We start from the raw sequence: 27,873 nt of genomic DNA on the forward strand, positions 1-27,873 counted from the left end.
GTCTCTGAGGTTACACAGTTAACCATCTTCTGACCAGCCAACCAGCAGCTGGCAGCCTCTGCACAAGGCAAGGCCTGGCAACCAACTGGACCAAGGGCCAACCAAGCGTACCAAATAGCCCACCACAACCGAAGGCCCCATGCAGTCCTCATAGGGACAACTGCTAGAGCATACAGCTCAGGTGATGAGAGGGGGATATGTTGCTGGGATGCATAAGGCATTTTCAACAAAAAGCCACTTCTTCAGTAGGGAAACATAATCAACGTACCAGATACATAAAAAATAAAAACAGCAACTTAGGCAAAATGCCGTGACAAAAGAACATGTTCCAGACAAAGCAACAAGGTAAAACCTCAGAAGGACTAAGTGAAGTGGAGACAATCTACCAGAGAAGGAAGTTCAGGGTAGTGATCGTATAAGATGATCAAAGAACTCAAGAGAACAATGGCTGCACAGAATGAGAAGCTAGAAGTTTTGAACAAAGAGAAAATAAAGAGCAAAACAGAAATGAAGAATACAATAACCGAAATGAAAAATACACTGAAAGGAATTAAAAACAGACTAAATGATATAGAGGAATGGATCAGCCAGCTAGAAGAGAGTAGTGGAAATCAGGGGCACTGAATGAATTTTTGAAAATGATAAGAAATGACAACATTTTAAGAGATTTCTAGCACAGTATCATGTGCACTAACAGTCCCATTGTACAGGTTCCAGAAGAGAGAGAACAAGGAGCTGATAACATATTTTAGGACATACCTGAAAACTTCCCTCACCCGGGAAAGGAATAGATATCCGAGTCCAGGAAGTGCAGGAAGTCCCACATTCCAAGACAACTCTAGTTCTAAGCATAAAAATTAAAAACTGCTCTTGTTACTAAAAGCAACAAGGAAGAAGAAACAAGGGGATTCCCTCAAGGATATGTGCTGACTTCCCAGGAGAAACTCTGCAGGCCAGAAGGGAGTGACAGGCTATATTTAAAGTGATGAAAGGGAAAAACCTACAACCAGGAACACTCTACCCAGAAAGACTCTCATTCAGATTTGATGGCGAGATCAAAAGCCTTACAGACAAGCAAAAACTAAGAGTTCAGCATCACCAAACCAGTTTTACAACAAATGTTAAAGGAACTCCTCTGAATGAAAAAAAAAGGCTATAAGTAGAAACATGAAAATTATGAAATGAAAATGTTCACTGGTACAGGTGACCATACAGAAAAGGTAGGAAATCACCCACACACAAAGCTAATAAGGTTAGAAGACAAAAGTAGCAAAATCATGAATATCCACAATAAGGAACTGTTGTTTAGTTGCCAAGTTGTGTCCAACTCTTTTGCACCCCCATGGACTGTAGCCTGCCAGGCTCCTCTGTCCATGGAATTTCCCAGGTAGGATTACTGGACTGGGTTGCTATTTCCTTCTCCAGGGAATCTTCCTAACCCAGAGGTCGAACCTGTATCTCCTGTCCTGGCAGGCGGATTCTTTACCACTTAGCCAGCAGGGAAACCCAGTTAAGGGATCCACAAAATAATTAGATATAAAATATAAAATCAAAAACAATAATTGTGAGGGGAGGAGAGTACAAATGCAGGGCTGTTAAAAAGGACTTGAAAGTGAGAGATCAGCAACTTAAAATAATCATGTATATATACAGATTGCAATTAATCTATGAGAAGACAAAAAATACAGTAAGATTGTCTCTTCAATAAGTGGTGCTGAGAAAACTGGACAGCTACATATTAATCAATGAAACTAGAACATTTTCCTACACCATATACAAAAATAAACTCAAAATGGATTATAGGTCTAAATATAAGACCAAAACCATAAAACTCCTAGAAGGAAATATAGGCAGAACCCTTTTTGAAACAATCATACCAATACCTTTTTGGATCTATCTCCTAAAGCAATGGAAATAAAACCAAAAATAAATAAATGAAAGTGAAACAAATGAGACCTAGTTAGCCTTAAAAGCTCTGCACAGCAAAGAAAACCATCACAAAACGACAATCTTTACAATTAGAAAACATCTGCTAATGAGATGACTGATAAGGGGTTAATATCCAAAGTATATAAATAGCTCATACAACTCAACATAAAACACACAAACCCCAATTTAAAAATGGGCAGAAAACCCGAATAAACATTTTCCCAAAGAACACATACAGAGAGCCACAGGTACATGAAGAGACTCTCAACACTGCTAATCAGAGAAATGCAAAGTAAAACCACAATGAGATTATCACCTTACACTTGTCAGAACAGCTTATCAAAAAGACCACAGATAACAAATATTAGCGTAGATGTGGAGAAAAGGGAACCCTTGTACACTGCTGGTGGGAATGTAAATTAGTGCAGTGACTGCGGAGAACAATGCCACAGCTTTTCAAAAAGCTAAAAACAGAACTACCATACAACCCAGCACCTCCACTTTTGCTATATATTCAAAATAAAAGAGAACACTAATTTGAAAAGACATGTGCACCCCAATGTTCAGAGCAGCATTATTTCTAATCTCCAAGATAAGGAAGCAACCTGTGTCCATTAACGGATGGATAGAAAAAACATGGTTTATGACCACATGCTGGAATACTACTCAGTCATAAAAAAGAATGAAAATTTTGCTATTTACAACAACATGAATGGACTTTGAGGGTATTATGCTAAGTGAAGTAAGTTAGAGAAAGACAAATACTATATATGAGATCACTTATGTGTGGAAATCTACAAAATAAAAGCAGTGAATGTAACAGAAAGGAAATAAACTCACAGATACAGAGAATAAACTAATGGTTACTAGTGGAGAGAGGGACACGACGGGGATGGGGGTTAAGAAGTACAAACTATTATGTCTAAAACAAAGCTACAAGGATATATCATACAACACAGGGAATACAGCCAACATTTTATAACTACGTGTTCAGTCACTCAGTCGTGTCCTGACTTTGTGACCCCGTGGACTGTAGCCCGCCAGGCTCCTCTGTCCATGGGATTCTCCAGGCAGGAATATTGGAGTTGATTGCCATGCCCTCCTCCAGGGGATCTTCCCCACCCAGGGATCAAGCCCGGGTCTCCCACATTGCAGGTGGATTCTTTACCTTCTGAGCCACCAGGGAAGACCTATTAAAACTACAAATGGAGTATAAAATTTAAAAATTGTGAATCACGATGTTGTACACCTGACACATATAATATTGTACGTTAACTGTATCTCAATTTTAAAAAAGGTTTAAGAAAAAATACTGTTGTATACTTCAAAGTTGCTAATAGAGTGAATCGTAAAAGTTCTCATTACAAGAAAAAATTGGTAAGTTTTAGGTAACGAATGTTAGACATACAGACTTAAATTGAAGAAAATAGGGAAAACCACTAGACCTTTCAAGTATGACCTAAATCAAATCTGTTATGATTATACAGTGGAAGTGACAAATAGATTCAAGGGATTAGACCTGATAGACAGAGTGCCTGAAGAACTATGGACGAAGGTTCATAACACTGTATAGGAGGCAGGGATCAAAACCATCCCCAAGAGAAAGAAATGCAAAAAGGCAAATGGTAGTTTGAGGAGGCCTTACAAATAGCTGAGAAGAGAAGAGAAGTGAAAGGCAAAGGAGAAAAGGAAAGATATATCCATCTGAATGCAGAGTTCCAAAGAATAGCTAGGAGAGAGAAAAAAGCCTTAGGTGAAAAATGCACAGAAATAGAGGAAAACAACAGAATGGGAAAGACTAGAGATCTCTTCAAGAAAATTAGAGCTACCAAGGGAACATTTCACGCAAAGATGGGCTCGATTAAGGACAGAAATGGTATGGACCTAACAGAAGCAAAAGATATTTAAGAAGAGGTGACAAGAATACACAGAATTGTACAAAAAAGGTCTTAATGACCCAGATAACCATGATGGTGTGATCACTCACCTAGAGTCAGACATCCTGGAGTGTGAAGTCAAGTGGGCCTTAGGAAGCATAACTACAAAGTTAGTGGAGGTGATGGAATTCCAGCTGAACTACTTCAAATCCTAAGATGATGTTGTTAAAGTGCTGCACTCAATATGCCAGCAAATTTGGAAAACTCAGTAGTGGGCATAAGACTGGAAAAGGTCAGTTTTTATTCCCATTCCAAAGAAGGGCAATGCAAAAGAATGTTCAGACTACCACACAATTGCACTCATTTCACATGCTAGCAAAGTAATGCTCAAAATCCTTCAAGCTAGGCTCAATTTTAGAAAAGGTTTAAAAACACTTTTTTTTCACTATGTGAACCAAGAACTTCCAGATGTCCAAGTTGGATTTAGAGAAGGCAGAGGAACCAGAGATCAAACTGCCAACATCTGTTGGATCATAGAAAAAGGGAATTTCAGAAAAATACCTACTTCTGCTTCACTGACTACGCTAAAGCCTTTGACTATGTGGATCACAACAAACTGGAAAATTCTTAATGAGATGGGAATACCAGACCACCTTACCTGCCTTCTGAGAAACCTGTATGCAGGTTAAGAAGCAACAGTTAGAACTGGACACGGAACAACAAACTGGTTCAAGACTGGGAAAGGAGTACGTTGTACATCAAGTCTGTATATTGTCACCCTGCTTATTTAACTTACACACAGTGTATATCATGTGAAATGTCAGGCTGGATGAAGCTCAAGCTGGAATCAAGACTGCCAGGAGAAATAGCAACAACCTCAGATATGCAGATGACACCACCCTAATGGCAGAAAGCAAAGGGGAACTAAAGAGCCTCTTGATGAAAGTGAAAGAGGAGAGTGAAAAAGCTGGCTTAAAACTCAACATTCAAAAAACTAAGATCATGGCATTTGGTCCCATCACCTCATGGCAAATAGATGCGGAAAAAAATGAAACAGTGACAGACTATTTTCTTGGGTTCCAAAATCACCGTGGATGGTGATTGCAGCCATGAAATTAAAAAACACTTGCTCCTTGGAAGAAAAGTTATGACAAACCTAGACAGTGTATTAAAAAGCAGAGACATTACTTTGCTGACAAAGGTCCATCTAGTCAAAGCTATGGTTTTTCTAGGAGTCATGTATGGATGTGAGAATTGGTCCATTAAGAAGGCTGCATGCCAAAAATGGATGCTTTCCAATTGTGATGGTGGAGAAGACGCTTGAGAGTCCCTTGGACAGCAAGGAGATCAAACCAGTCAAACCTAAAGGAAACCAACCCTGAATATTCATTGGAAGGACTGATGCTGAAGTTCCAATAAATTTGGCCACTTGATGCAAAGAACTGATTTACTGGAAAAGACCCTAATGCTGGGAAAGACTGAGGGCAGGAAAAGAAGGGGGCAACAGAGGACAAGATGGTTGGATGGGATCACTGATCAATGGACATGAGTGTGAGCCAGCTCGAGGAGACAGTGAAGGACAGGGAAGCCAGGCATGCTGCAGTCCATAGGGTCACAGAGAGTCTGACATGACTGAGTGGCTGAACAACAAGATACACTGTGGCATTCTTTTTGCAATATACACAAATAAAGAATCATACTGTATACCTGTATAATAATATGTCAATTATACTGCAATAAAGACTTACAATCTGGGAATTAAAGTCTGAATTAGATGGCTAAGAATGTATATGACATTAATCTGATGACTTAAACCAATATAAAAGGAAGCCACCATATGATATCAAACCGAAACACCTCAGCCTGGCTTTTCTCTCAACCTTTTCTTTTTCCCTTGAATTGCGTTTCATCTGAATAGCTAAAATCTGAAAACAAGAAATTCACTTTTTATAGATACAACCTTTCTACATGCACTGGCTATCACAGAATAGCATTTCTAAAACCACCATCCCTTTCATCTGACTCTCCGCCTTGAAGAAACCTTCTTGATTACCTACACTTGACTCTGGTATTCTGCTGCTTTGCCCACCTTAGTGGCAAGTATATGTCTATGGCCTACTGTCTGACCTCCCAGGCTCAGGCTCTTTGAACACAATTCCTTGGAAAGGAGAGTCTATTCTTTGGAATTAAGAGTACTGAAGTGCAGAATTTCAGGGATGCTTTCGTTGAATTCTCTATCTTCACACTGGAAGAAACGGGCTCAGAAAAGACAAGGGACTTGTCCTAAGTCACACAGCCAGTACAGCGTCTGGAAGAGAATGTGGGCCCCTTGACTGCCATAATTTAATGTACTTCATTCAACTGTACGATTCCTGTTCTTCAACTCCAAAAACTTACTGTGGGCCTGATGTTTTCCTAGTTTGGGGGATACTAAGACAAATATGAAAATTTTCTTCTACACTTATTTGTCTTAGTTACTGACCGCCCCCACCAGTGGAATATACGTGCCACGAGCGAAGGGAGTTGTGTGTGTGTTTAGCGCCGCATCACCACTGTCGGGCACAGGGAAGGTACTGAACAAATACTGGCTGAATGCGTATGAGGTGGCTGCTGTCCCTGCAATTCAGTTTACATAACGTCAAACTCGAAAGTGACTGTGCAATGTTGAGAATGGTGTTAGTGAAACAAGGCAAGGAGACCCCACTGTGGGAATACAGAGCCTCAGAGGCCGGGCTTTGTACAGAGTGAGTCTGCCAGGGACAAAGAGGAAGAGTATTCCAACAAAAGAAACTATATGGTGTTCCCTGCTGGCCTAACAGTTAGGATTCCGGGCTTTCACTCCTGCAGCCCAGGTTCAACTCCTGGTCAGGGAACTGAGATTCCCTCAAGCTGTGTAGCACAGCCAAAAAAAAAGAAACTTGTTTGGCCAAAAAGTCTATTCGAGTTTTTCTGTACCATCTTGTGTACACCCAAATGAATATTTTGGCCAACTCAATATATGATGACAAGAAAAGAGCAAGAGAACCAAGACGAGCAGAACAGAAGTGGGATGGCTGGAGGACGGCGAGGTGAGAGGCTCGAAACGGGCCTGTATAAGCAGCAGACTGTCGGAAATGTGGCCTGAGCCTGGGAGAAAAACTGCCTCTGGATGTACGGACTTGGTTGAAGCTAGGAGAGAAATGAGTCACCCAGCTTGGAAAACTATGCTTAGTGGGTATTCTAAATGTGACTAAACTGTGAAGCTGCATCCAGGATTTTCCTCCTAGGGTATCAAGTCCCACATGTGCACTCACGCAGGCTAAGTCTCTTCAGTCGTGTCCGATTCTTTGAGACCCTAGGGATTACAGCCCACCAGGCTCCTCTGTCCATGGTCTCCAGGCAAGAATACTGGAGAGGCTTGCCATGCCCTCCTCCAGGGGATCTTCCCGACCCAGGGATCGGACCCACATCTCCTGTGTCTCCTGCATCAGCAGGCGGCTACTTCACCACTACTGCCACATGGGAAGCTGCACATATTACATGACAAACTTACATACATTTATTTGCCCACGCACCTGGGACTCCCACTTGACTCATTTTGGACCACTGTTCATATTTAGTGGGTAATGGTAGCATTCTGGAATTTCAATTCTGATATCCAGTTAGGGCTCTCTATTCTTATCAACTTTTAAAAACCCCTAAGTATTTTCATAGTTGTATGCTGAATAATAACTGATATTTAAAGTTTAATTACTCACCATTACTTCTTAGAGAAAAGGTGTGTGCTGTGTCTCCAAGTCTAATTATTTCACCAGTGGATTCTGCTTCATCTCCATCCCAAGAGGAGCCCAATGCCCCAGACGATAAGGAATACCTGAAAGAGTTTCCTCACTTACTCATGGCCTGACCACAAGGGCCCCTCCAGAGAGGATCCCGAGAACTGCTTCAAGTAGCCTGCCTACGAATGCTCAGACTGGTCATTGCTATGTGAGGAAAAAGGGAACTTTCCCTTTTGCTGCCTATCTGATATATGTATGGTGGGAAAAGCACTGTATAAAGTGTCAAGGATTAAATGTATAAGAGAAGACACACGGAGAACAATAAATATTGGTTACTTTAGGGGTGTGAAGGGAATCTGGGCAGGATATTAAATTTGTACTAAACATCCTTCTATTGTTTTAACTTTTGCACTTGTGTATTTTTTAATCTAATAATGAAAAATTAAGTCAAGAAATTTATTTTCTGATAGTCTTCTTTAGACACATTTTCCACAATGTGCTGTATTTACGTAAGAAGGCTTTGCTTGTGCTTTTCAAACCACTGACAAACTCCACAAAATAAATGATAATCAGATATTTAAAAGAAAATCTTAGTATGATATTCAACCTCTACTTGGCAGAAGTACAATCAAGCCTGTTACAACATTACATTTTGCCTATGAAACTCTGGCATTTAACAGGCAATAATACTGGTGGATGACCACTAGCGCCGTCACCCAGCTCGTTTATACTGCTGGTGGGCATCCAACATTCACAGCCTTTTGGGAAAGTAATGGGGCAACTTTGAATCACCCTATATCATTCATAGTCTTTGACTTTGAATACAGCTTAAATATATGAGAAGAGGAGAAAAATTAAAGTATGTATCACCTTAAAAAATAAATATATATTAAAAAAACTACCTCTACTGAAGAGGAGTGATTTAGTAAATTATGATGCACCCATTCACACAGTATGTTATACAGTGATTAAAAATCATTATTGTTCATCAAGTTAGGAAAAGATGTGTTAAACTTTAAAATTTAGGTAACAAAATTATACAGACAATATGACTAAATCTCAAAATATAGTTTAAAAAGACTAAATTACAACAAAATGTTAATAAGCAGTTAAGTTCTGAATGATACAGTTCATCTTATTCTTTGTTTTTTGCTTCTTTTTTATTCCAAGTATTTTCCAAGTATTCTGCAAGGAACATAAATTACTTCGGTGATCAAGGAAATGTTTTAAATTAAGTAGGCGGTTAATGCTGAGATTATACATAGCTCAAGGTGCTTAAAACTCTCTCAGGGAGGTTTAAAACACGAGAAGTTAGTAAAATTCACATTAGCTTTGTTTTTTGCTGCCATTTTGGTATACTGTGTGCAATTTTAATTCTTAGTAGAAGGAACTTGTTTTGATTAAATTCACAGACATTGAGAGCTACCTCTCAAAAGAAACTCTTTTCCATGATGATGTGGATTCTTTAGTATTTTCTCGAGCTTCCAAAGGGTCTCCTCGATGGGATTCTTTAGAACCCTGTCCAGTTTCACCTGTTTGGAACAGATAAAAACAATACCAAAAAAAAAAAAACCCACCCCAGGTTAAAAAAAGGAAAAACAAGTTAATGCAATTATTTCTCTACAGGGCAAGCATAGAGGTAAGGACAGCAAAACACCCTCAACCCCTTACTGGTCAACTAGGTACCTGTGAGAGTGAAGCAGGAGCCAGATCATTACTTGCAATGAGCATGCACTACCTGGGCAACAAAGAAGCAACACAAGTGCTGCTTTCTAAGCAGTCTACGGTTGTACTAGCAATGTTTTCTTCTTTAAGCTAGGTGGTAGGTTCATGCATTCTTCATACCTCTCTATCTGTAAGGGATGTCTGAGGCAGAATGACTAGGGTGTAGCTTCAGAAAAACATGACTGTGTCAGCCTAACTCAAGCTCCCAGACAGTCATGCCCTAGCCAAAGAGAGATACCACATCAGGGCATGGATGAAATTTTCCTTAAGACTATCAATCTTGGGAATTCTCTGGCGATCCAGGGGTTAAGACTGCACTTCTCACTTCTGCAGGGGTTCATCCCTGGTCAGGAAACTAGGATCCCACATGCCATACCGAGTGGCCAAAAAAAGAGAAGACTATCAACCTTTTTTTCTACCCCAACATACTAGAGAAATACATTTTCACAGTGGCAGTAACTAAGGGAGTGATTCCAGGAGGTATGTGGGTGAAATCTCCTACTTCAGACCTACCCGTCTGCCTATTCTCATCCCACTTCTTACTTTTTTCTATTTCTATATTCACCAAACAACATTTTAACAACGTTAGTCAATATTCATTGTGTAGTAACTCTGGGCTAGGCTCAGTACTAAACCATTTATGTGTATCTATTAACCTTTCCTACAACCGTGAAAGAATTTCCGATGGAGAAAACTACAGCTTAGTCATATATGAGGGTGGAAATTTAGTCATACAGTGGGCAGCAGCACCGAGTCCACAGTTTGCCTTCAAATTCCTCGTTCTTCAGTGGTAAACGATAATGCCAGCTCAGAAGAAACTGCCCTATACCTGACTTGACTAGTAATAAATATTTCCTGTTATTAATTGGCATTTTGAGATTCTGATCAGCTCCAGGTAATACTGCTGTATAAATCTGGACCTGCAAAGTTGAGCAGACTTCAGAAAACATTCTCCAACTCCATGAGAGCAACTCCCTCCTAGCAGCACTAAGCTCACCATAGCCTCCTGACCTCCCCGGGAAGATTCCCCACTCAGCATTTCATTTTTTACTAGCCTCACATATAAGTATCTCTCAGTTCTGTCCTCCTCTCCATCCCCATTATCATCCCCCACTACCTGTAATCAAGTACTATGTCAAAAAACTGCCGTCTCTAGAACGTTTCAAATCAATCAATCTCCTACAGGAAGTTTTTTTCCTCTTACTTTTGCTGCTAAAATGACTAGAAAACCATAGAGCATTGAAATACCTATGGCAGCTTGAATTAGGTCAGGCTTATTTTTGTATGTCATTCACTCCCTCCCAATTCTGTTACACTTTTTATCGTATGTACTTATGGCACTCTCCCTAACTTGAGTATAGCTTTGAGAGCAATAAATATGGCATGCAGCTTTGACTCTTCCCAGTGTTCCTAGGTTGACATTTAACATATTAAAATGAAAAGAAATATACAGTATGGGGTATCCTTCAAACTTTCCTTCTAGGCCTTATCTCTATATGCTTTTAAATCTTTTCAGCAAAAAGGATAAAAAATAGAAAACTATCTCTAAAGAATTTAAGACTAATTTCAGATGTTATAATCATGGCATAATTATCAGCACCAACAATGTGAGAATTAAGAAATCATGAGCCTGCCCCCATTTTTTGTCTTCATTTGTACTAGAATTTATATAAATTGCTGCTGCTACTACTGCTGCTAAGTCGCTTCAGTCGTGTCCAACTCTGTGCGACCCCATGGACAGCAGCCAACCAGGCTCCCCTGTCCCTGGGATTCTCCGGGCACAAACACTGGAGTGGGTCTCCATTTCCTTCTCCAATTCGTGAAAGTGAAAAGTGAAAGTGAAGTCGCTCAGTCATGTCCGACTCTTAGCGACCCCATGGACTGCAGCCCACCAGGCTCTGCCATCCATAGGATTTTCCAGGCAAGAGTACTGGAGTGGGTGCCATTGCCTTCTCCGATATAAATCGCTATGGCTGCTAAAAACTTGTTTTGGATAACTTCACAATAGTAAACCTATTCTGAGTCATATATTATTCACTGTATATTAATGTTTTTGTTGTTCAGTCACTCAGTTGTGTCCGACTCTTTGCGACCCCATGGACTACAGCACGCCAGGCTTGCCTGTCCTTCACCATTTCCTGGAGCTGGTTCAAACTCATGTCCATTGAGTTGGTGATGCCATCCAACCACCTCATCCTCTGTTGTCCCCTTCTCCTCCTGCCTTCAGTCTTTCCCAGCATCCGGGGCTTTTCAAATAAGGTGGCTCTTCGTACCAGGTGGCCAAAGTACAGGAGCTCCAGCTTCAGCACCAGTCCTTCCAATGAACATTCAGGACTGATTTCCTTTAAAATTGACTGGTTTGATCTCCTTGCAGTCCAAGGGACTCTCAAGAATCTTCTCCAACACCAGAGTTCAAAAGCATCAATCCTTTAGCACTCAGCCTTCTTTATGGTCCAATTCCCACATCCATACATGACTGCTGGAAAAACCATAGCTTTGACTACATGGACCTCTGTTGGCAAAGTAATGTCTCAGCTTTTTAATATGCTGTCTGGGTTGGTCATAGCTTTTCTTCCAAGGAGCAAGCATCTTTTAATTTCATGGCTATAGTCACTATCTGCAGTGATTTTGAAACCCAAGAAAATAAAGTCTGTCAATGTTTCCATTGTTTCCCCATCTATCTACCATAAAGTGATGGGACAGGATGCCATGATCTTCATTTTTTTGAATGTCGAGTTTTAAGCCAGCTTTTTCACTCTCCTCTTTCACTTTCATTAAGAGGCTCTTTAGTTCCTCTTTACTTTCTGCCATAAGGGTGGTGTTATCTACATATCTGAGGTTATTGATATTTCTCCTGGCAATCTTCATTCCAGCTTGTGCTTCATCCAGCCCGTCATTTCGCATGATGTATTCTGAATATAAGTTAGATAAGCAAGGTGACAATATACAGCCTGATGCACTCCTTTTCCAATCTGGAGCCAGTCCATTGTTCCATGTCCAGTTCTAACTGTTGCTTCGTGACCTGCATACAGGTTTCTCAGGAGGCAGGAGAAACCTGTATGCACTTCTGTATTATTTATTGATCAGTCCAAATTGGTAAGACGTATAGGTCCTTTTTTTTTTCCCATTGATAAGTAACAGTGCATGAAAAACTCTAAGCACTTCTTTTATAAAAAAATTTATTTTATATTATTTGGCTACATTAGGTCTTAGTTGTGGCACCTGGGATTTTTCAATCTTCAATGCAGCCTGTGGGATCTAGTTCTCTGACCAGGGATCAAACCCAGGCCCCTGTATTGGGAGTACAAAGTCTTAGCCACTTAACTATCAAGGAAGTCCCTAACTTTCTTCTGTACTATTTCTTCAGGATAAATCCCTAGAAATGGGATTTATGGAGTCAAAGATTATGAATAACTCCTATACACTAGTGATACAGTTTAAATATAACCAGAACACTTTTGGAAAATATTAATAATATAGCAATAAAAAAACATAAAATCAAAATTTCACACAACAAAGTGTTACAATTTGGGGAACTGAATTACCTGAAGAGTAAAATAAAAAATATTCAAGCTGTCACAAACCTAGGTGTAGGCTGAAGACAGAAACATACCAACTCTTTCTGTTGATGCCTTGGCAATATTCAAATTTACCCAAAAATGGCAGTTCTAACATGGGAATTACTAAGTAAGGAATGTCATGTAATAATAGGACAATAAGCAATTTTAACTAGATTTAGCTTCCTATCATATATTAGCTTTAAAGTAATTTACAAGCAATACCCAAGTTGACAAAGCATGTGATGATTAGATAAGAGTTTTCAACCACTTCAACAGTGAGAACTGAAATTTAATTTACAATTAAATTCGTCAGATACAGTGTATTAGTGACTCTAATTCCTAAGGACAAAAATAGGCAAAAAGATAAAAGATAAAAAGGGAGATAACAGAATATAAAAAAGCCAAATTTTATTCTTAAACTTACTTTTCTCATGAGATGTTTCACTGATGTGTTCTGTAAGATACTCCAGCAACCCATCAAATATTTCTAGAAGATTCTTAATAGATTCTTTATCTCCTTTCACTATATTTTCTCCTGAACACAGAATACAGGGCTATTAAAAAAAATTAACCAAGAAATTGAAAGCCTCATGATTTTGAAATGGATATACCAGTGTAAAAATATTGTTCAGGACACAGGATTATAAATTAACCCAAAAGAAAAAATGATAGTGTAAATATTACAAGTATCAATTTCCTGATACTTGATTATATTTGAAAAATGTAGTCCTAAACATTATGGGTGGTAATTCATTGGCACAGTCCTTCATTTATGAAGAAGCAAAATAAGTGAATTTCATCCTGTAAGATTTACACTAAAGTATAAAACAATTAAGCTGAATTTTATTAGCCTGGTGAATATGGAATGATGGCGGTATGCCTTGTTCTGAAGACAACAGCAGTAAAGAATATAAAACAAAAACAAACTTCAGATACCTTCATCAGGAATTCCTAATTTTTAAAATTTGTTAACTCCTATTTACTTACTACACGTTATACCATTTTTTAATTAAAAACTGAGCCGCTTCCCTGCATATAAAACTCCTTTTAATCTCACCTTACCCCCAGCTCTCCAGCCTTACCTTCCATTATACCAACTTAATACCTAGAAACTAACATTTAAACTAACTGTTTAAAGTCTCCAGCACAGTACCTGGCTCAAATAGATTTTAAATAAATGTTAAATTGAAATGTTGACAAGAAATGGGCTGCAGAAGCATGAAAAATTGACATGTTTAATGTCACCTAAAATGGACTCTGAGCAACCTGAGGTATGGATGGAACTTAAAACTCCTGACACACTTGGGCTGTCCTTTGGGAGATTAGATTTGGCATGAATTCAAACAAGCATGGGAGAGGCAGAGTGGAAATTTGATATTTGACATAATCCAGTCATTCATAACCTTAGTCATGATGCAGAAAAAAAAAACAAAAAAACTAAACCAGGAATTTGATGTTTTACAACACTCCAGTAAAGACAGTCAATGTTAGTTTTTTTTCTGTTTCAAACAACTAAACAGAAATCTTAAGCCCTATGTTTTGTTTTGTTTTTAAGCCCTGTGTTTTCTGGCTTAACAAGATACACAAGCATACCCCAAGGACATATCCAAGACTTCTGGTTTCCAGGATGGGGAGCATACTCTGCCAACCCAGCAACAAGACTATCCGCCAGAAAGCAGTGCTTCAGCGTGTAGGAGAAACTGCTTTAAACAGCACACAAGTAAAAAGCTGCTTTGCTGTCTACTGGAGGAGGTAAGCAGTTCTGCAACTTTCTGTGGGGTGAGTTGTTAGAGGCAACTCCACACACCAGAAGTTCTATAAGCAGACACAATCTTGGTATATGGTATGTTTATACAGTAAATACAAATACCAAAAATTGCCCAATTGGCAGAGAAAGCCATTTCCAAAGAACAGGGAAGTCCCCGCATTATCCCTCAAAATGAATTTTCCCCAAACTAATTTACCACACTTACTCACCTTGAACTACACTAAAAAACTTAAAGACAGTATTTCTGTAAAATTTTGCTCTTATCACTACCAAAATAAGATATAAATGTCCCATCCTGACTAACATGTATCTCTTTTAACGACTGTCAAAGGACGAAACGTACACACTTTCTGTTAGTGATTCAGGTTACTGTTTCAAGTCTCCAAAATTTCCTCTGTTCATTAGCTTGAAATAATTTACTGAAATAACCCTCATTTTCTATCTACCAAAACAGAGATTTACAAATGAATTTGTTATGTTTGGCTTTTGAATATAAGTATGGATACTGTTTTGGAAAAAGGCTGAAAAACAATTTACAGTTTTATTTATTCCGAACAGGTAATACACTCACATGGTTCAAAATTTAAAAAGTGTAAAAGGTATAAAATGAAAAATCTCATCCCACCCTTGTCCAGTTTATCTCATTGGAGGCAATCAGAATTAATTTTCTTACATGTACTTCTAGAGAGTCCTTCTGCATTCAATCAACTGCATATAACTTCTGAATTTGTTTTTACAAATAATAGCATATTCTGCAAATCAGCATTATAACTACATCATATTTTTCTCATACAATATATGAGATCATTTCACAAATATGGAACATTTTATTGATATATAAAGAGCATCATCAATTATCTTTTATAGCTATAGAGTAGTTCCCTATAAGGAACTATAGTAATTTATTTAACCTGTCCCTATTAATGGACACTCAGGTGTCTCTAATTTTTAGTTACTAGAAACAAACAGAATGGTAACTATAAAGAAGTAACAACAAAACAACACAGTTCAAATTACCAGCTAGGATTCTGAGACCTATCCCAAACTCAATGTATGACTCTCCTGGAAAAGCTTTTAAGGATGTTGTCTTAACTATACCAGTGAATTGTCTTGGTTCAGTCTTGCTGTTTGGTCTATTTCACAACCTTACTCATTTGGTAAAACAAGGCCAAGTTCTATCCAGCAAAATATTTTAGTAAAATGCAAAATTATCTGATGATTAATACATACCGACCTGTTATGTGAGACAGGCTGACCTGTAGGTAATCCAAAGCTAGCGAATCAATCACTGCTTGTACATTGTGAGCTTCATCCTCTTGATTCCTGGGAATAGCTATGAGATCTGTGGGGAAAAAACTATGTAATTTTGCATCCTATGCAAGTCCAAGTTTTCATCTACCTGTCTCTGACCAGGCTTCTGAGCTCTGCCCAGAGTGGGCTATAACATACAGATAAACAGAACCTGAATTCCACAAAGTGGAATCTTTATTGGTTGAATATATAATCAATCAACATATATATGGAGAAGGAAATGGCAACCAACTGCAGTGGGCAGAGGAGCCTGGTGGGCTACAGTCCATGGGGTTGAAAAGAGTCAGACACAACTGGGCGACTCACACACACATACATACACAACACATATATGAACATGCTCCATAATAAGTGCCATGCTAAAGAAAACTAAATAGATCCATAAATTCAAGGAGATGCTAATACTCTAACAAGAGAGAACCTGTGAGTTGGGACTTTAACCCATAACCCCAGGCTGCTTTCCATGAGGGGGAAAAAACCCATAACAGGTGTGAAAGGAGAATTCATATATGTGCTGTTAAAGCAAGCTATTGGGAATTACTGGCATAAAGGCTTTTAAGATCAGTACAGATCAGAGCACAAAGTTCTTAATAACAACTTAAATTTGGAGTTTCTCCTCTTGTATTGAGGAAGATAACTGTCTTGGGGAAAGATGAAATAAGTATTTTAAAAGACTGATTCAATAACTACATGCCCAAATGGCAACCCACTCTCGTACTCTTGCCTGGAAAATCCCATGGTAGACTATAGTCCAGGGGGTTGCAAAAAGTCTGACACGACTGAGTGACTTCACTTCACTTCTGTACTCTAAGAGACTAGTAACAAAGATACCAGCTGGAGGCTATCCCATTGTTCCAGGAAGTGATGAGGGCACTGACTCATAACAATGGATTGAAGAGAGATTGTACAGAGCTTTAGTGCTTAATAGTTATAAACAATACAAAGATAGAGAAGTAGCAGAGCAATCTATGGATAAGGACTCTGAGATATTCAACCAGGAACACAGTACAAACAACAATTCTTATCCATAACATTGGTTAAATACCAAGACTCAACAAGTCTTCAAATTCAATTTTAGAACCCATGCTGCCCTCGTGGCTCAGACGGTAAAGTATCTCCCCGCAATGTGGGTGACCAGGATTCAATCCCTGGGTTGGGAAGATCCCCTGAAAAAGGAAATGGCAACCCACTCCAGTATTCTTGCCTGGAGAATCCCATGGACAGAGGAGCCTGGTAGGTTACAGTCCATGGGGTCGCAAAGAGTCAGACACGAATGAGCGACTTCACTTTCTTTCTTTCACTTAGAAACTATGCAGGTACATTTACAGAGAAGGTGTGACTTTCACAGGACATTATGAATGATTAAACCAGTTGATGACCAAGGCAGTTACTATAAGTGGGTCTCCTAAGATATTTATTAAGGCAATGAATGCTATTATTTAGATAAAAAGATACAAAGAGAAATCTCAAGACTTTATATATAAGATCCAACTAAAAAGCACTAGAAACATCTGGCATAAGATATAGACACTATATAGACACTATTACTCCTGCTTTTACGCATTCTTACCTGGTACCTTTTCTCCCAAAATGGATTGATAAAGAGCAATAAAAACATTAGCATCACAGTCTTCTAGTTCTCGAATCCTCAGGTGTATGTGACATTTCAAAAGAAGATTATTGGCAATAGTTATCCACTCTGTTGGGAAAGGGGGGAAAAGATTAGTCTAACTAATACTAGAAAAAAATCAAACACATTTCTTTAAAAAATAACCTCCACAAACACAGACACTAAATTCAATAGAAGATAAGGAATCTGATTGTTAGAGAATTTTGAAGACTCTCCTAGGTGATTTTTTTTTTCAATTAAAAATAATTTTTTTGGCTACACCCTACAATATAAGGGATCTTAAATCCCTTAACAAGGATCACACCTGCATCCTCTACACTGGAAGGTGGAGCCCTAACCACTGAACTAGACGTGATTTTTGAAAAGCTGTACTTAATTTCTTGGGATGACTTCCAAAAAGCTGTTATTTCAATTTAGTCAAAACTATGAGGCAAATTCAATTTTCACTGCTGCAACCTAAAATCTTAAGTTACTTACCACAGATCTCATTTTACTAACCATAGGTAGGTGTTTTTTCAACACATTTACAAGTAAACAGGATGTCACAAGACAGTTTGTTAATGATAAATCTCAGGCTACTAGAAACTAATTAATGGATGTTGCTTCAAATTCCCTATAGCATTAGTCATGTTTTTAACCCAATTATCTTGTGCAAGTTGGAATTTCTCTGCGGCCCAAATAGGTGGTGATTAATCTAGCCTGTGAAGAACTAGAGTAATGGCACCAACACTACTGCATTTGTTAGTTCTATTTTTAATTATACTTGATGTATATGAAAAGAGACGTGGGAAATTCATAAAAACGCCTTTAAATTCAGAGCTAGCACATTACTAACCCTATCGAAGTTTCCTGTGTATCACCCCTCCGTTGGGATTAGCCAAATTATTTCAAGAGCTTCTCAACCAAAGGTAATGTAGCAAACCTGAAACACTTGTTCCCTGAAATAACTGGCGATTAAGGGGCAAGTTCTTTTATTGTGCACGTTATCTTCAGTATGTTCTAAAAATAAACATGTGTATGTGTGGGCGTGTCAAGGCACCTTTACTCCCCCTCCCAGTGCCCATTACTTAGAGCAGATCAAACCATGACAACTGGTTTGAACGCTGTCTTGGAAAAAAAGATGAAAGCGTCCTAGACAACCCAACCAACTAGCTTTTCAAAAGCTGCGCTACAGAAAGCCGGTAACCGTAGAAAGCACTGAAGCGGGAAAATCCACCACTATTCCGCTTTGGGATGACAATAGATTTTTAGAGTGCTAACACTCAGCCTCAGGTTCCGCAATGCAGGAGCAGAGGGCACACTCCCTAGAAAACACCAGTCTAGGGAAAGACACTTTCTGATCATTTACAGCCAACATGCTCGCGTGCTGCGGGCCTCGCCACAGGGCCCTTCTCTCCCCGCCCCAAATCAGGCTCGACAACTTCGAATGTGCCAGGGAGCGGGGCTAAGAAGCCCCAGCTAGAGAACCCGCCAACTACGACCGGGTTGTCTCACGAGCCTCGCCGGCAACCCACACCCATCCGAAGCCTCAAGATAAGATGGGGAGTGGCGTTCAGGACTTGGACTGAAAGGGGACTTGAGCCCACACACAAAAGGGGCTCCACGCAGAGACTCACCAGCCTCTGAGCCGGCCATGTCGCGGAGGCAAGTCGCCGCCGGACTCCTAGCCGGGCGCGCGCGGGACGGCGTCCTGAAAGGGCCGCACGGCGCAGACCCAGGGCTGACAGGAGACGAAGCAAACGAAAGTGCCGGGAAGGGGTGCGGTGAAGGAGGGAGGGACGTTAAAACGGTTTCTCGCTGCTGATTGGTCACCGCGGGAGTACTTCCTTTGGCGGCACGCGCCGAGGTGGCGGTTTGCGAGCTCTAGATACCATTTTTCACCAGCCAGCTCCCGCCCAGGGGTCCTGGGGTGGGTGGGTTTGACAGTTCGGGTCACCCAACAGCCCCGGCCGATTTCCCGAGGGCATTAGCACGGCACTTCCGGTGAGCTATTTCGTCTTGTACTCCTCCGCCGACGCCAACTGGGGAAGTAGTGCGTCCCGCTCACTCGGCGGGCGGGGCAGCCACGTGACAATGGCAGGCTCCGCCTTCCTGTCGCCCCTAGTAATGGCTCTTTGGAGACGTAAACATTTTCAAGGGGACCGAGGGAGTTGACCTGGGCTGGACATTTTATTGTCTGGGCTAGACCTGAAAAAGGGCGCAGTGGTTTCCCTGAAGTGTGAAAGACCAGAAAAAGGTGAAGTCAAGAGAGTGCAGGCTGAGGCATCCCAGTGGAGGACCGCGGGGTGGGGGCGGGTCCTAGCCTTGAAAGGGGCGAAAAATCGGCAAAGGGCCCGGGGGGAGGGGCGAGAAAATGGCGGACCCCGGAACGCCGGCCGGCGTTAACACCTCTGCGCAGGGGCGGAGTGATTAGGTCATAGAGCGGCTCCCAGCATTCTCTGCGGCGGAGGAGGCGGGCCAGGCTATAAAACCGGCTGCCGGGACGCGGCCGGCACCTCATTCATTTCCACCGGTCTCTTGTTGGGCAGCCTTGGCTTCTGTCATCGTCGTCCCTCCGCCGCTGCCACCCCCGCAAGGCTTTGCCTTCGCCGGAGCCACCTCCAGCGACTCGTCGCACCCGATTCTCTCCGCTTCGCTTCCCGCCAACCGCAACCATTGACGCCATGTCGGGTTATTCGAGTGACCGAGACCGTGGCCGGGATCGAGGGTGAGTGTGGGAACCGACCTGTCAGGCCCGGCGGGTGGGGGATGGGAGACCGATGAGGGCTGCGGGGGTGGGGTGGCGGGGGGAACTCGGCTTCTAAAGACTATTCTTGGGCCTCCGCCATCGAAAAGGGCTTGCGCCATTTTGTTATTTGTCCAAACCTGGAGTTTTCATGTTAACGGTCCTCAAGATTCCTTTTGTTTTGGCGGGGGTATCGGGGCCTTGATGATTTGGCAACTGTTCGGAGAATTTCGAGCACATTTTTCGAGGGGAGGAAAGCGCAGCGCTTTGAGGCGAAGTCGCCACCACTAGATATAAGCTTACAGGAGTTTTAAGGAATTAGAGGGTTCTGTGGGTGCCGAGGGGGCCGCCTCCGAAGCCGTTAATGCGGCGAGGGTTGGAGGATGGCCGGTGCCGCGGGAATCGGCCATGTGGCCGAGCCGTGGGTACAAAATGCCGGCGGCGGACATGGCGGCGGCGCCTTTGTTACCCCGCCCGGCGGAGGAGCTCAAAATGGCAGCGTCGAGAAAATGTGGCGCAGAGAGAAATGCGAGACAAAGGGGGAAGCGCCGCCCCAGCGGGAACGCCGCCCGAAGGACTCCGCCCGGGCCGGGACTCCTCCCCCGGTAGTCTCCGGCTCCTCCTCCTCGTTTTCCTTTCGTTATATAATTTTGCTACTTTGGTAGGAAGCCGTTTTGAGGGATCCCCCCAACTCGATTGGCTTGCCTAACTGTCCCCGAGGCCACCCTCCGTGTTCTGCACTCACTACCTGTGTTGTTCCGCTACCTATTAAAACCAGAGCTCTTTGGTTCAGGACAGCTGCTAAGTAACATCTGTGTTAAGCTTTTGCTTTATTGGTTTTTTTAGGCATTTAATTCTTTTGCTCGTGTGAAAGTAGTATCCACCAGCTGTTGTTTGTCCTTGTATTTCAACTCCTAGAGCTTGGCCGGTCAGTTTCCGACCTAGTAAATCCTGGGCTGTTGATTTGTTTTCAATGGTGTGTACTTCGTATAACGGGAAATGAGGGAGATGTAGTACTAACTGTGGCTTTTGAAAGAATGACCATCCCAGAGGACAGCACTTCCACCATTGAGGTGTATCATGTGCGCAGGAATGGTCAAATAAGTCTATACATGTTTGAAAATGCAGTTTTTTCCCTCAAATCTTAGGTTTGGTGCCCCTCGATTCGGAGGTAGCAGGGCAGGGCCCTTATCTGGAAAGAAGTTTGGAAACCCTGGAGAGAAACTGGTTAAAAAGAAGTGGAATCTTGATGAGCTGCCCAAGTTTGAGAAGAATTTTTATCAAGAACACCCCGATTTGGCTAGGCGTACAGCAGTGAGTAATTTCATGTGGTTTCTTCAGCTTGTAACTCAGTGACTTTTAAGTTTGACTAGAAATGTCTTGCAAACTTAAAGGAATGTTAATGTAGATAATTATTAACTTAGGGATGTGTTGGTCGTGTGCTTAGTTAGCGGGAGTCCTCATGAGATATAACTGAATTTTTTAAATTTCTTTTGTAGCAAGAGGTAGAGACATACAGAAGAAGCAAGGAAATTACAGTTAGAGGTCATAACTGCCCAAAGCCAGTCCTGAATTTTTATGAGGCAAACTTCCCTGGTAAGTGCTATTTTTCCCCACCTTAAAAAAAAAATCCCTTTCTCATGGCATTATTGATGTTTACTTAATTCTTAACATTACAGCAAATGTCATGGATGTGATTGCAAGGCAGAACTTCACTGAACCCACAGCTATTCAAGCTCAGGGATGGCCAGTTGCTCTGAGTGGATTGGATATGGTTGGGGTAGCACAAACTGGATCTGGGAAGACTTTGTCTGTAAGTTTGGGGAACTTTGAGTTAGGTGACAGGTCCTGAAGAAAATGGGTTGGGAATTAAAAGAAACCAGAAGTGTTTTTAATATGACTTCTTTTGTTTGCTTTTCTCTTGTATAGTATTTGCTGCCTGCCATTGTCCACATCAATCATCAGCCATTCTTAGAGAGAGGTGATGGGCCTATTGTAAGTGTACATTGTATTCTCTTAACTTGGTTAAAAGTGTAGAGATTTGTAGAATATACAGCAAAAGAAAATTGTTGTGGTTTTATATAGAGAGTTATGCTTTCCAGTGTAGGAAGGGACAAAGCTGCTTTGGGTATTGACAATGTAAATCATCTGCTACTGTAGCAACAGTAAATTAGCACTTTAAAACTAGAATTCAGGGGTCTCCTAAAGGGGTTCCACTTTCTCTTTCCTTAGTGCTTGGTGCTGGCACCTACTCGGGAACTGGCCCAACAGGTGCAGCAAGTAGCTGCTGAATACTGTAGAGCATGTCGCTTGAAGTCTACTTGCATTTATGGCGGTGCTCCCAAGGGACCACAGATACGTGATTTGGAGAGAGGTATGTAACCAAAAAGGTTTTATTTGTCATTGATCATGCAGAAAGTTCTGGATGTCATGGTAACTGTTGTGTGTTTAATTAAAGGTGTGGAAATCTGTATTGCAACACCTGGAAGACTGATAGACTTTTTAGAATGTGGGAAAACCAATCTAAGAAGAACCACCTACCTTGTCCTTGATGAAGCAGATAGAATGCTTGATATGGGATTTGAACCCCAAATAAGGAAGATTGTGGACCAGATCAGAGTGAGTGCCCTTTTAAATGTTGTCATGTCTTCAAACTAAGCTGTAAATTTGTTCTTGAAATACAATGACTTTTTTTTTTTTTTTAATCTAAAAATCTGTAGCCTGATAGGCAAACCCTAATGTGGAGTGCTACTTGGCCAAAAGAAGTAAGACAGCTTGCTGAAGATTTCCTGAAAGACTATATTCATATAAACATTGGTGCACTAGAACTGAGTGCAAATCACAACATTCTTCAGATTGTGGATGTGTGTCATGACGTAGAAAAGGATGAAAAGTAAGTGACTAACTATGAAGACAGCTTTACAAGTTGAGTCACTGTTTCACAAGTTATCTTAAAAGTTACTTTTAGTTGGGTGGAATCTAAATGCTAATTTGAAATCTGTCATGCTCAAAATTGTTTTGCTTCCTTCAGGTAATTGGCTATCACTACTTTTTATATTATTCTTAACAGAAAGAGTATTGTCTTGTGGTTTAAGGGTAAAGGGTAGAACGGTTAAAAGGGTTAAGCAGGTGTTCTCTTGTAGCCCTGTGAGTAAAAGTTGGTGTTTGGCTCATAACCATGGACATTTTAAGAAATAGAGAATATTTTTTCTTTCAAGGCTTATTCGTCTAATGGAAGAGATCATGAGTGAAAAGGAGAATAAAACCATTGTTTTTGTTGAAACCAAAAGAAGATGTGATGAACTCACTAGAAAAATGAGGAGAGATGGGTATGTGTGGTTGTCCTCCACTAAAGCAGATATTGATTAGAGCTGAGTTCAGGAGAAGGGGCAAAGTTTAATCAGGGTTGATAGCTCTGAGTTTCAAAGATGGAAATTATCTGGTAGTATACGTGTATAGGAAAGACTGTATACCTTATTTCAGATGGAGTTAAAAGGGTTTGTGACCAAAACAGTTAAAGCACATGGTTAAAATCTACAAGGTTTTAAATGCCAGTCTCTTAATGTAACTTTTCTTTAATTTAGGTGGCCTGCCATGGGTATCCATGGTGACAAGAGTCAACAGGAACGTGACTGGGTTCTAAATGGTAAGTATTTTAAGTGTGGGGTCCCACCCCCACTGCCCAAAGGCTTGGAATACCATTCATATTGATGGCTATATATGTGCCTTCCTTTGCAGAATTCAAACATGGAAAGGCTCCTATTCTGATTGCTACAGATGTGGCCTCCAGAGGGCTAGGTTAGTACAAACTCGAATTCATGGCTTGGTTTCCCAGAAGATACCCATATAATTTTTTTTAAAGAAAGTTTATTGCTTTCTTTAACCTCTGCATTTTTTCTAAGTTTTTTTCATATAAAGGTGCAGTCTTTGTGGCAAGGCCTAGGCATGACAATCGGAGGACTCGAGGGGGATGGAGGACTAGTGATCGGCTGGCTGCTTCCAGTCGATTAGAGAGGTGAAAAGCTGAAAGTGTGCCAGTAATCTTCAAAAGGCAGAACATACCACCTCTGCCCCGTAAACTGTTCTCTCCGGGGGAAAAAAATGGAAGTTATCCTCACAGTTCACTGCCGTGGTATTTCTTCTGTCCCATGCTTTGCATGACTGCCATGGTACAGCATTGTTTCAAACTGTTTACTGTGATCTGTGGGTCTTTGAGTTTCAGTGAGTTTGCTGAAATGTCGAAGAAATATTTCCAAACTTCAATGTTCAATGAAATTTTTGTTCAAGTTTGAAATGGAGAGAGCAGCTTTAAAAGGTACTAAAAGCCTTTTACAAATTGGTGAGTACTGGCACATAAGATCTAGAGCAGGAGCAACTTCTCACACGTAGTCAGTGGGAAAAAAAGCAGTGCTTTGAAAGTTCCTCCCTCACCTACACAGTAGTCGTCATGTCGAGACCTGCCAGAGAGAGACACATTCTCAAGTGAATCCTGGCTTCTTGGAAGCGCTTGCCTAGACGAGACACAGTGCATAAAAACAACTTTTGGGGGACAGGTATGTTTTTCTTGCAGCTGCGGTTGTAAGGTCTTGGCAAGACAAGCAGTGTGGCCAGAATTTTGAACTTCTGATGAGTGTGTAACGCAAAGGACCATGTACATTTTTGATGAAAGGTCCTCAAAATGAGAGCACACGAGGAGGTTGCTGTGAACTTTTAAGTGGCCCTACTGCGCAGAAGCATTCAGATGTCACTTGATGATCTGTAAGGGGACTTGCTAATTTGGGAATGTTAGGAAATACACACGTCCTTTTGACACGCTCCATCATTGGGTGGGTAATAAGGTATACAGATGACGTGTGCTTTTTCTTTGTTTTTTTTTTCTTCCCCCCTTTCAACCTCAATGGTGTTCCTACAGGGAATGGATAACCATTTTAACTGTATTTTTTGCAGCCCATACCTTCTTGGGAATACAATTGTCTAACTTTTTATTTTTGGTCTGGCTGTTGTGGTGTGCAAAACCCTGTACATTGCTATTTTGCCACACTGCAACACCTTACAGATGTGGAAGATGTGAAATTTGTCATCAATTATGACTACCCTAACTCCTCAGAGGATTATATTCATCGAATTGGAAGAACTGCTCGCAGTACCAAAACAGGCACAGCATACACTTTCTTTACACCTAATAATATAAAGCAAGTGAGCGACCTTATCTCTGTGCTTCGGGAAGCTAATCAAGCAATTAATCCTAAGTTGCTTCAGTTGGTCGAAGACAGAGGTTCAGGTAAGACCAACCTTTGGTAAAGATGTGTTGATGGCTGTGGAGTCAACAAGTCCATTTGGATGGGATTGGTGGGTGAGGGCAGAAAGGAGTTGAGAAAATATTCTGAAATAGAGCTACCAAATTCTTTTCTGTGTTAGTAATGATTGGTTCCATGGAAATAACCAGTTGGCAATTTTTTTTTTGACAGGTCGGTCCAGGGGTAGAGGAGGCATGAAGGATGACCGGCGGGACAGATACTCTGCGGGCAAAAGGGGTGGATTTAATACATTTAGAGACAGGGAAAATTATGACCGCGGTTACTCTAGTCTGCTTAAGAGAGATTTTGGGGCAAAAACTCAGAATGGTGTTTACAGTGCTGCAAATTACACCAATGGGAGCTTTGGAAGTAATTTCGTGTCTGCTGGTATACAGACCAGTTTTAGGACTGGTAATCCAACAGGGACTTACCAGAACGGTTATGATAGCACTCAGCAATACGGAAGTAACGTTCCAAATATGCACAATGGTATGAACCAACAGGCATATGCATATCCTGCTACTGCAGCTGCGCCTATGATTGGTTATCCGATGCCAACAGGATATTCTCAATAAGACTTTAGAAGTATATGTAAATGTCTGTTTTTCATAATTGCTCTTTATATTGTGTGTTATCAGACAAGATAGTTATTTAAGAAACATGGGAAATGCAGAAATGACTGCAGTGCAGCAGTAATTATGGTGCACTTTTTCGCTATTTAAGTTGGATATTTCTCTACATTCCTGAAACAATTTTTAGGTTTTTTTTGTACTAGAAAATGCAGGCAGTGTTTTCACAAAAGTAAATGTACAGTGATTTGAAATACAATAAATGAAGGCAATGCATGGCCTTCCAATAAAAAATATTTGAAGACTGAATTAAGTGGAAATGGTACTTTATTTTACGTATATAATGTCATGTAAAACTGCTTAGATGGTCTTTTGTTTTTTTTAGTCATAAAACTAAAATTGACTGCTCCTTTCTATAATTTCATTTTGGGAAGTGGGGAGATGAGAAGGCCCTTCTTAAAGTGATCTATTCCTATTGCATGGACTAAAATGCAATTGATGTAGGTTGATTAGCAGTTCTAGCTAAATTGCATAAAGGCTTTCTTTTGGTGCCTCCCCAAATCAGGTGAGTCATTTAAATAGTCATTTAAATGGTGAAAGGAGATACTAAAACAGGAAACAAGTGTATAGCCCCACCCTTAACTCAGATTGCTTAGTGAAAATATGGATGACTTTGTTCCTTTTGCAAATTTGTGATTTGGGAAAAGTCTTCAAATAACTTTGGAGAGAGAGATTATATTTGCTCCGGGCTGTACTATTAATTACTGAGGCTGAAAGACTACACCCTTGAAGATGGTTGGCCACAAGCTTAAGATTGATATCATGTTCTGTGTTCTCCTGCCAGGGTAGTAGAGAAAGGCTAGTCTTCATAGGCCTCCTGGGGCTCTTAAATAGTCAAACTAGGAGTCATGAATGCCCAGTAATTGAGGGAACTCTGGAGGATTTCAAAATGTAGAATAGGATGAAAGACATCCTCAAATTTAACAGGTTAATCTAGAGGAAGCCACATTACCCAAAGCACAGTGACTATGATATAGGTCCTTTTGTTAGGGTCAACATGGGTTGATTGCTGAAAAGATCTGATGAGTAGCTTTAACTGTGTCTCACCAACCTTAATACTTCATTTGAATGTCTTCTCATGTTTGCAAGGAGAGGGTAGGATTTTATGAGACTTCATTTAAACTGTGGTTATTGAGGCTTTAATTGGTGTTAATGCCTTACCTCTAAAATGTAAAACAAACTAGAATTTTCCAGGGACAAGACAAGGAATGGCATTTTTAGGACTGACATTGAAAACTGATTGGCCCTCTAGTAACCTAACAGTTTTCAATAGCATGATTAGTCATTCACTATGACTCTTAAAAGGAGCTTTTGGGGTAGGTTGGAGTATTACATATTACTGTTCAATGTCTAAGGTGAGCCTTTGAATTTGTAAACACTGGAATGATTGTGGGGCTGTGGAAAACAAACTATTTACCTTTGAAGTAAGTTTAAAAGACAGTCCACTTTTTAGCATGTGTGTTGTGTCCAGCCTGTGGTTGTCTTAATAAATGTGATTTTTCTTCCCATTCTCTCTTATTTATTTGCGTTGTAGGCTTCGTGTGTTTTCTGGGAGTGGAAAACACGTTAATATTGCCCAGCTTTGCAGTTAATACAGTTGCTTTTCATATACACTGTTCTACTGACTTTGACTTTCGCGTGTTGTATGGAAGATTTTTCTGAAC

The 27,873-nt window shown here is 40.7% G+C and overlaps 2 protein-coding genes across 4 annotated transcripts in view; one reads left to right on the forward strand and one right to left on the reverse strand.

The window, feature by feature from the left end:
* The window catches only part of CEP95 (centrosomal protein 95), a 36,436-nt gene extending 17,118 nt beyond the window's left edge, over positions 1 to 19,318 (reverse strand). For all 3 annotated transcript variants that reach the window (XM_040244962.1, XM_040244964.1, XM_040244963.1), the window contains exons 1-6: positions 19,175 to 19,318; positions 17,499 to 17,627; positions 15,852 to 15,959; positions 13,274 to 13,384; positions 8,991 to 9,096; positions 7,544 to 7,659 (exon numbers count right to left, since the gene is read on the reverse strand). In XM_040244962.1, coding sequence (XP_040100896.1) covers positions 7,544 to 7,659; positions 8,991 to 9,096; positions 13,274 to 13,384; positions 15,852 to 15,959; positions 17,499 to 17,627; positions 19,175 to 19,193 — 589 coding nt within the window. In that variant the 5' untranslated portion in view covers positions 19,194 to 19,318. The remainder of the gene's footprint in view (positions 1 to 7,543; positions 7,660 to 8,990; positions 9,097 to 13,273; positions 13,385 to 15,851; positions 15,960 to 17,498; positions 17,628 to 19,174) is intronic.
* A 592-nt stretch (positions 19,319 to 19,910) lies between these two features.
* DDX5 (DEAD-box helicase 5) lies at positions 19,911 to 27,717 on the forward strand. Its single transcript, XM_040244965.1, has 13 exons — positions 19,911 to 20,265; positions 21,432 to 21,597; positions 21,783 to 21,879; positions 21,963 to 22,096; positions 22,213 to 22,278; positions 22,516 to 22,657; positions 22,742 to 22,902; positions 23,004 to 23,176; positions 23,502 to 23,612; positions 23,868 to 23,929; positions 24,022 to 24,081; positions 25,340 to 25,564; positions 25,752 to 27,717. Exons 1-13 carry the CDS (start codon positions 20,222 to 20,224, stop codon positions 26,153 to 26,155), a joined length of 1,845 nt encoding a protein of 614 aa, XP_040100899.1. The 5' UTR covers positions 19,911 to 20,221; the 3' UTR covers positions 26,156 to 27,717.
* The last annotated feature ends 156 nt before the right edge of the window (positions 27,718 to 27,873 follow it).

Source organism: Oryx dammah, unplaced genomic scaffold (assembly GCF_014754425.2).
Source record: "Oryx dammah isolate SB20612 unplaced genomic scaffold, SCBI_Odam_1.1 HiC_scaffold_8, whole genome shotgun sequence".
NCBI classification, from domain to species: Eukaryota; Metazoa; Chordata; class Mammalia; order Artiodactyla; family Bovidae; genus Oryx; species Oryx dammah.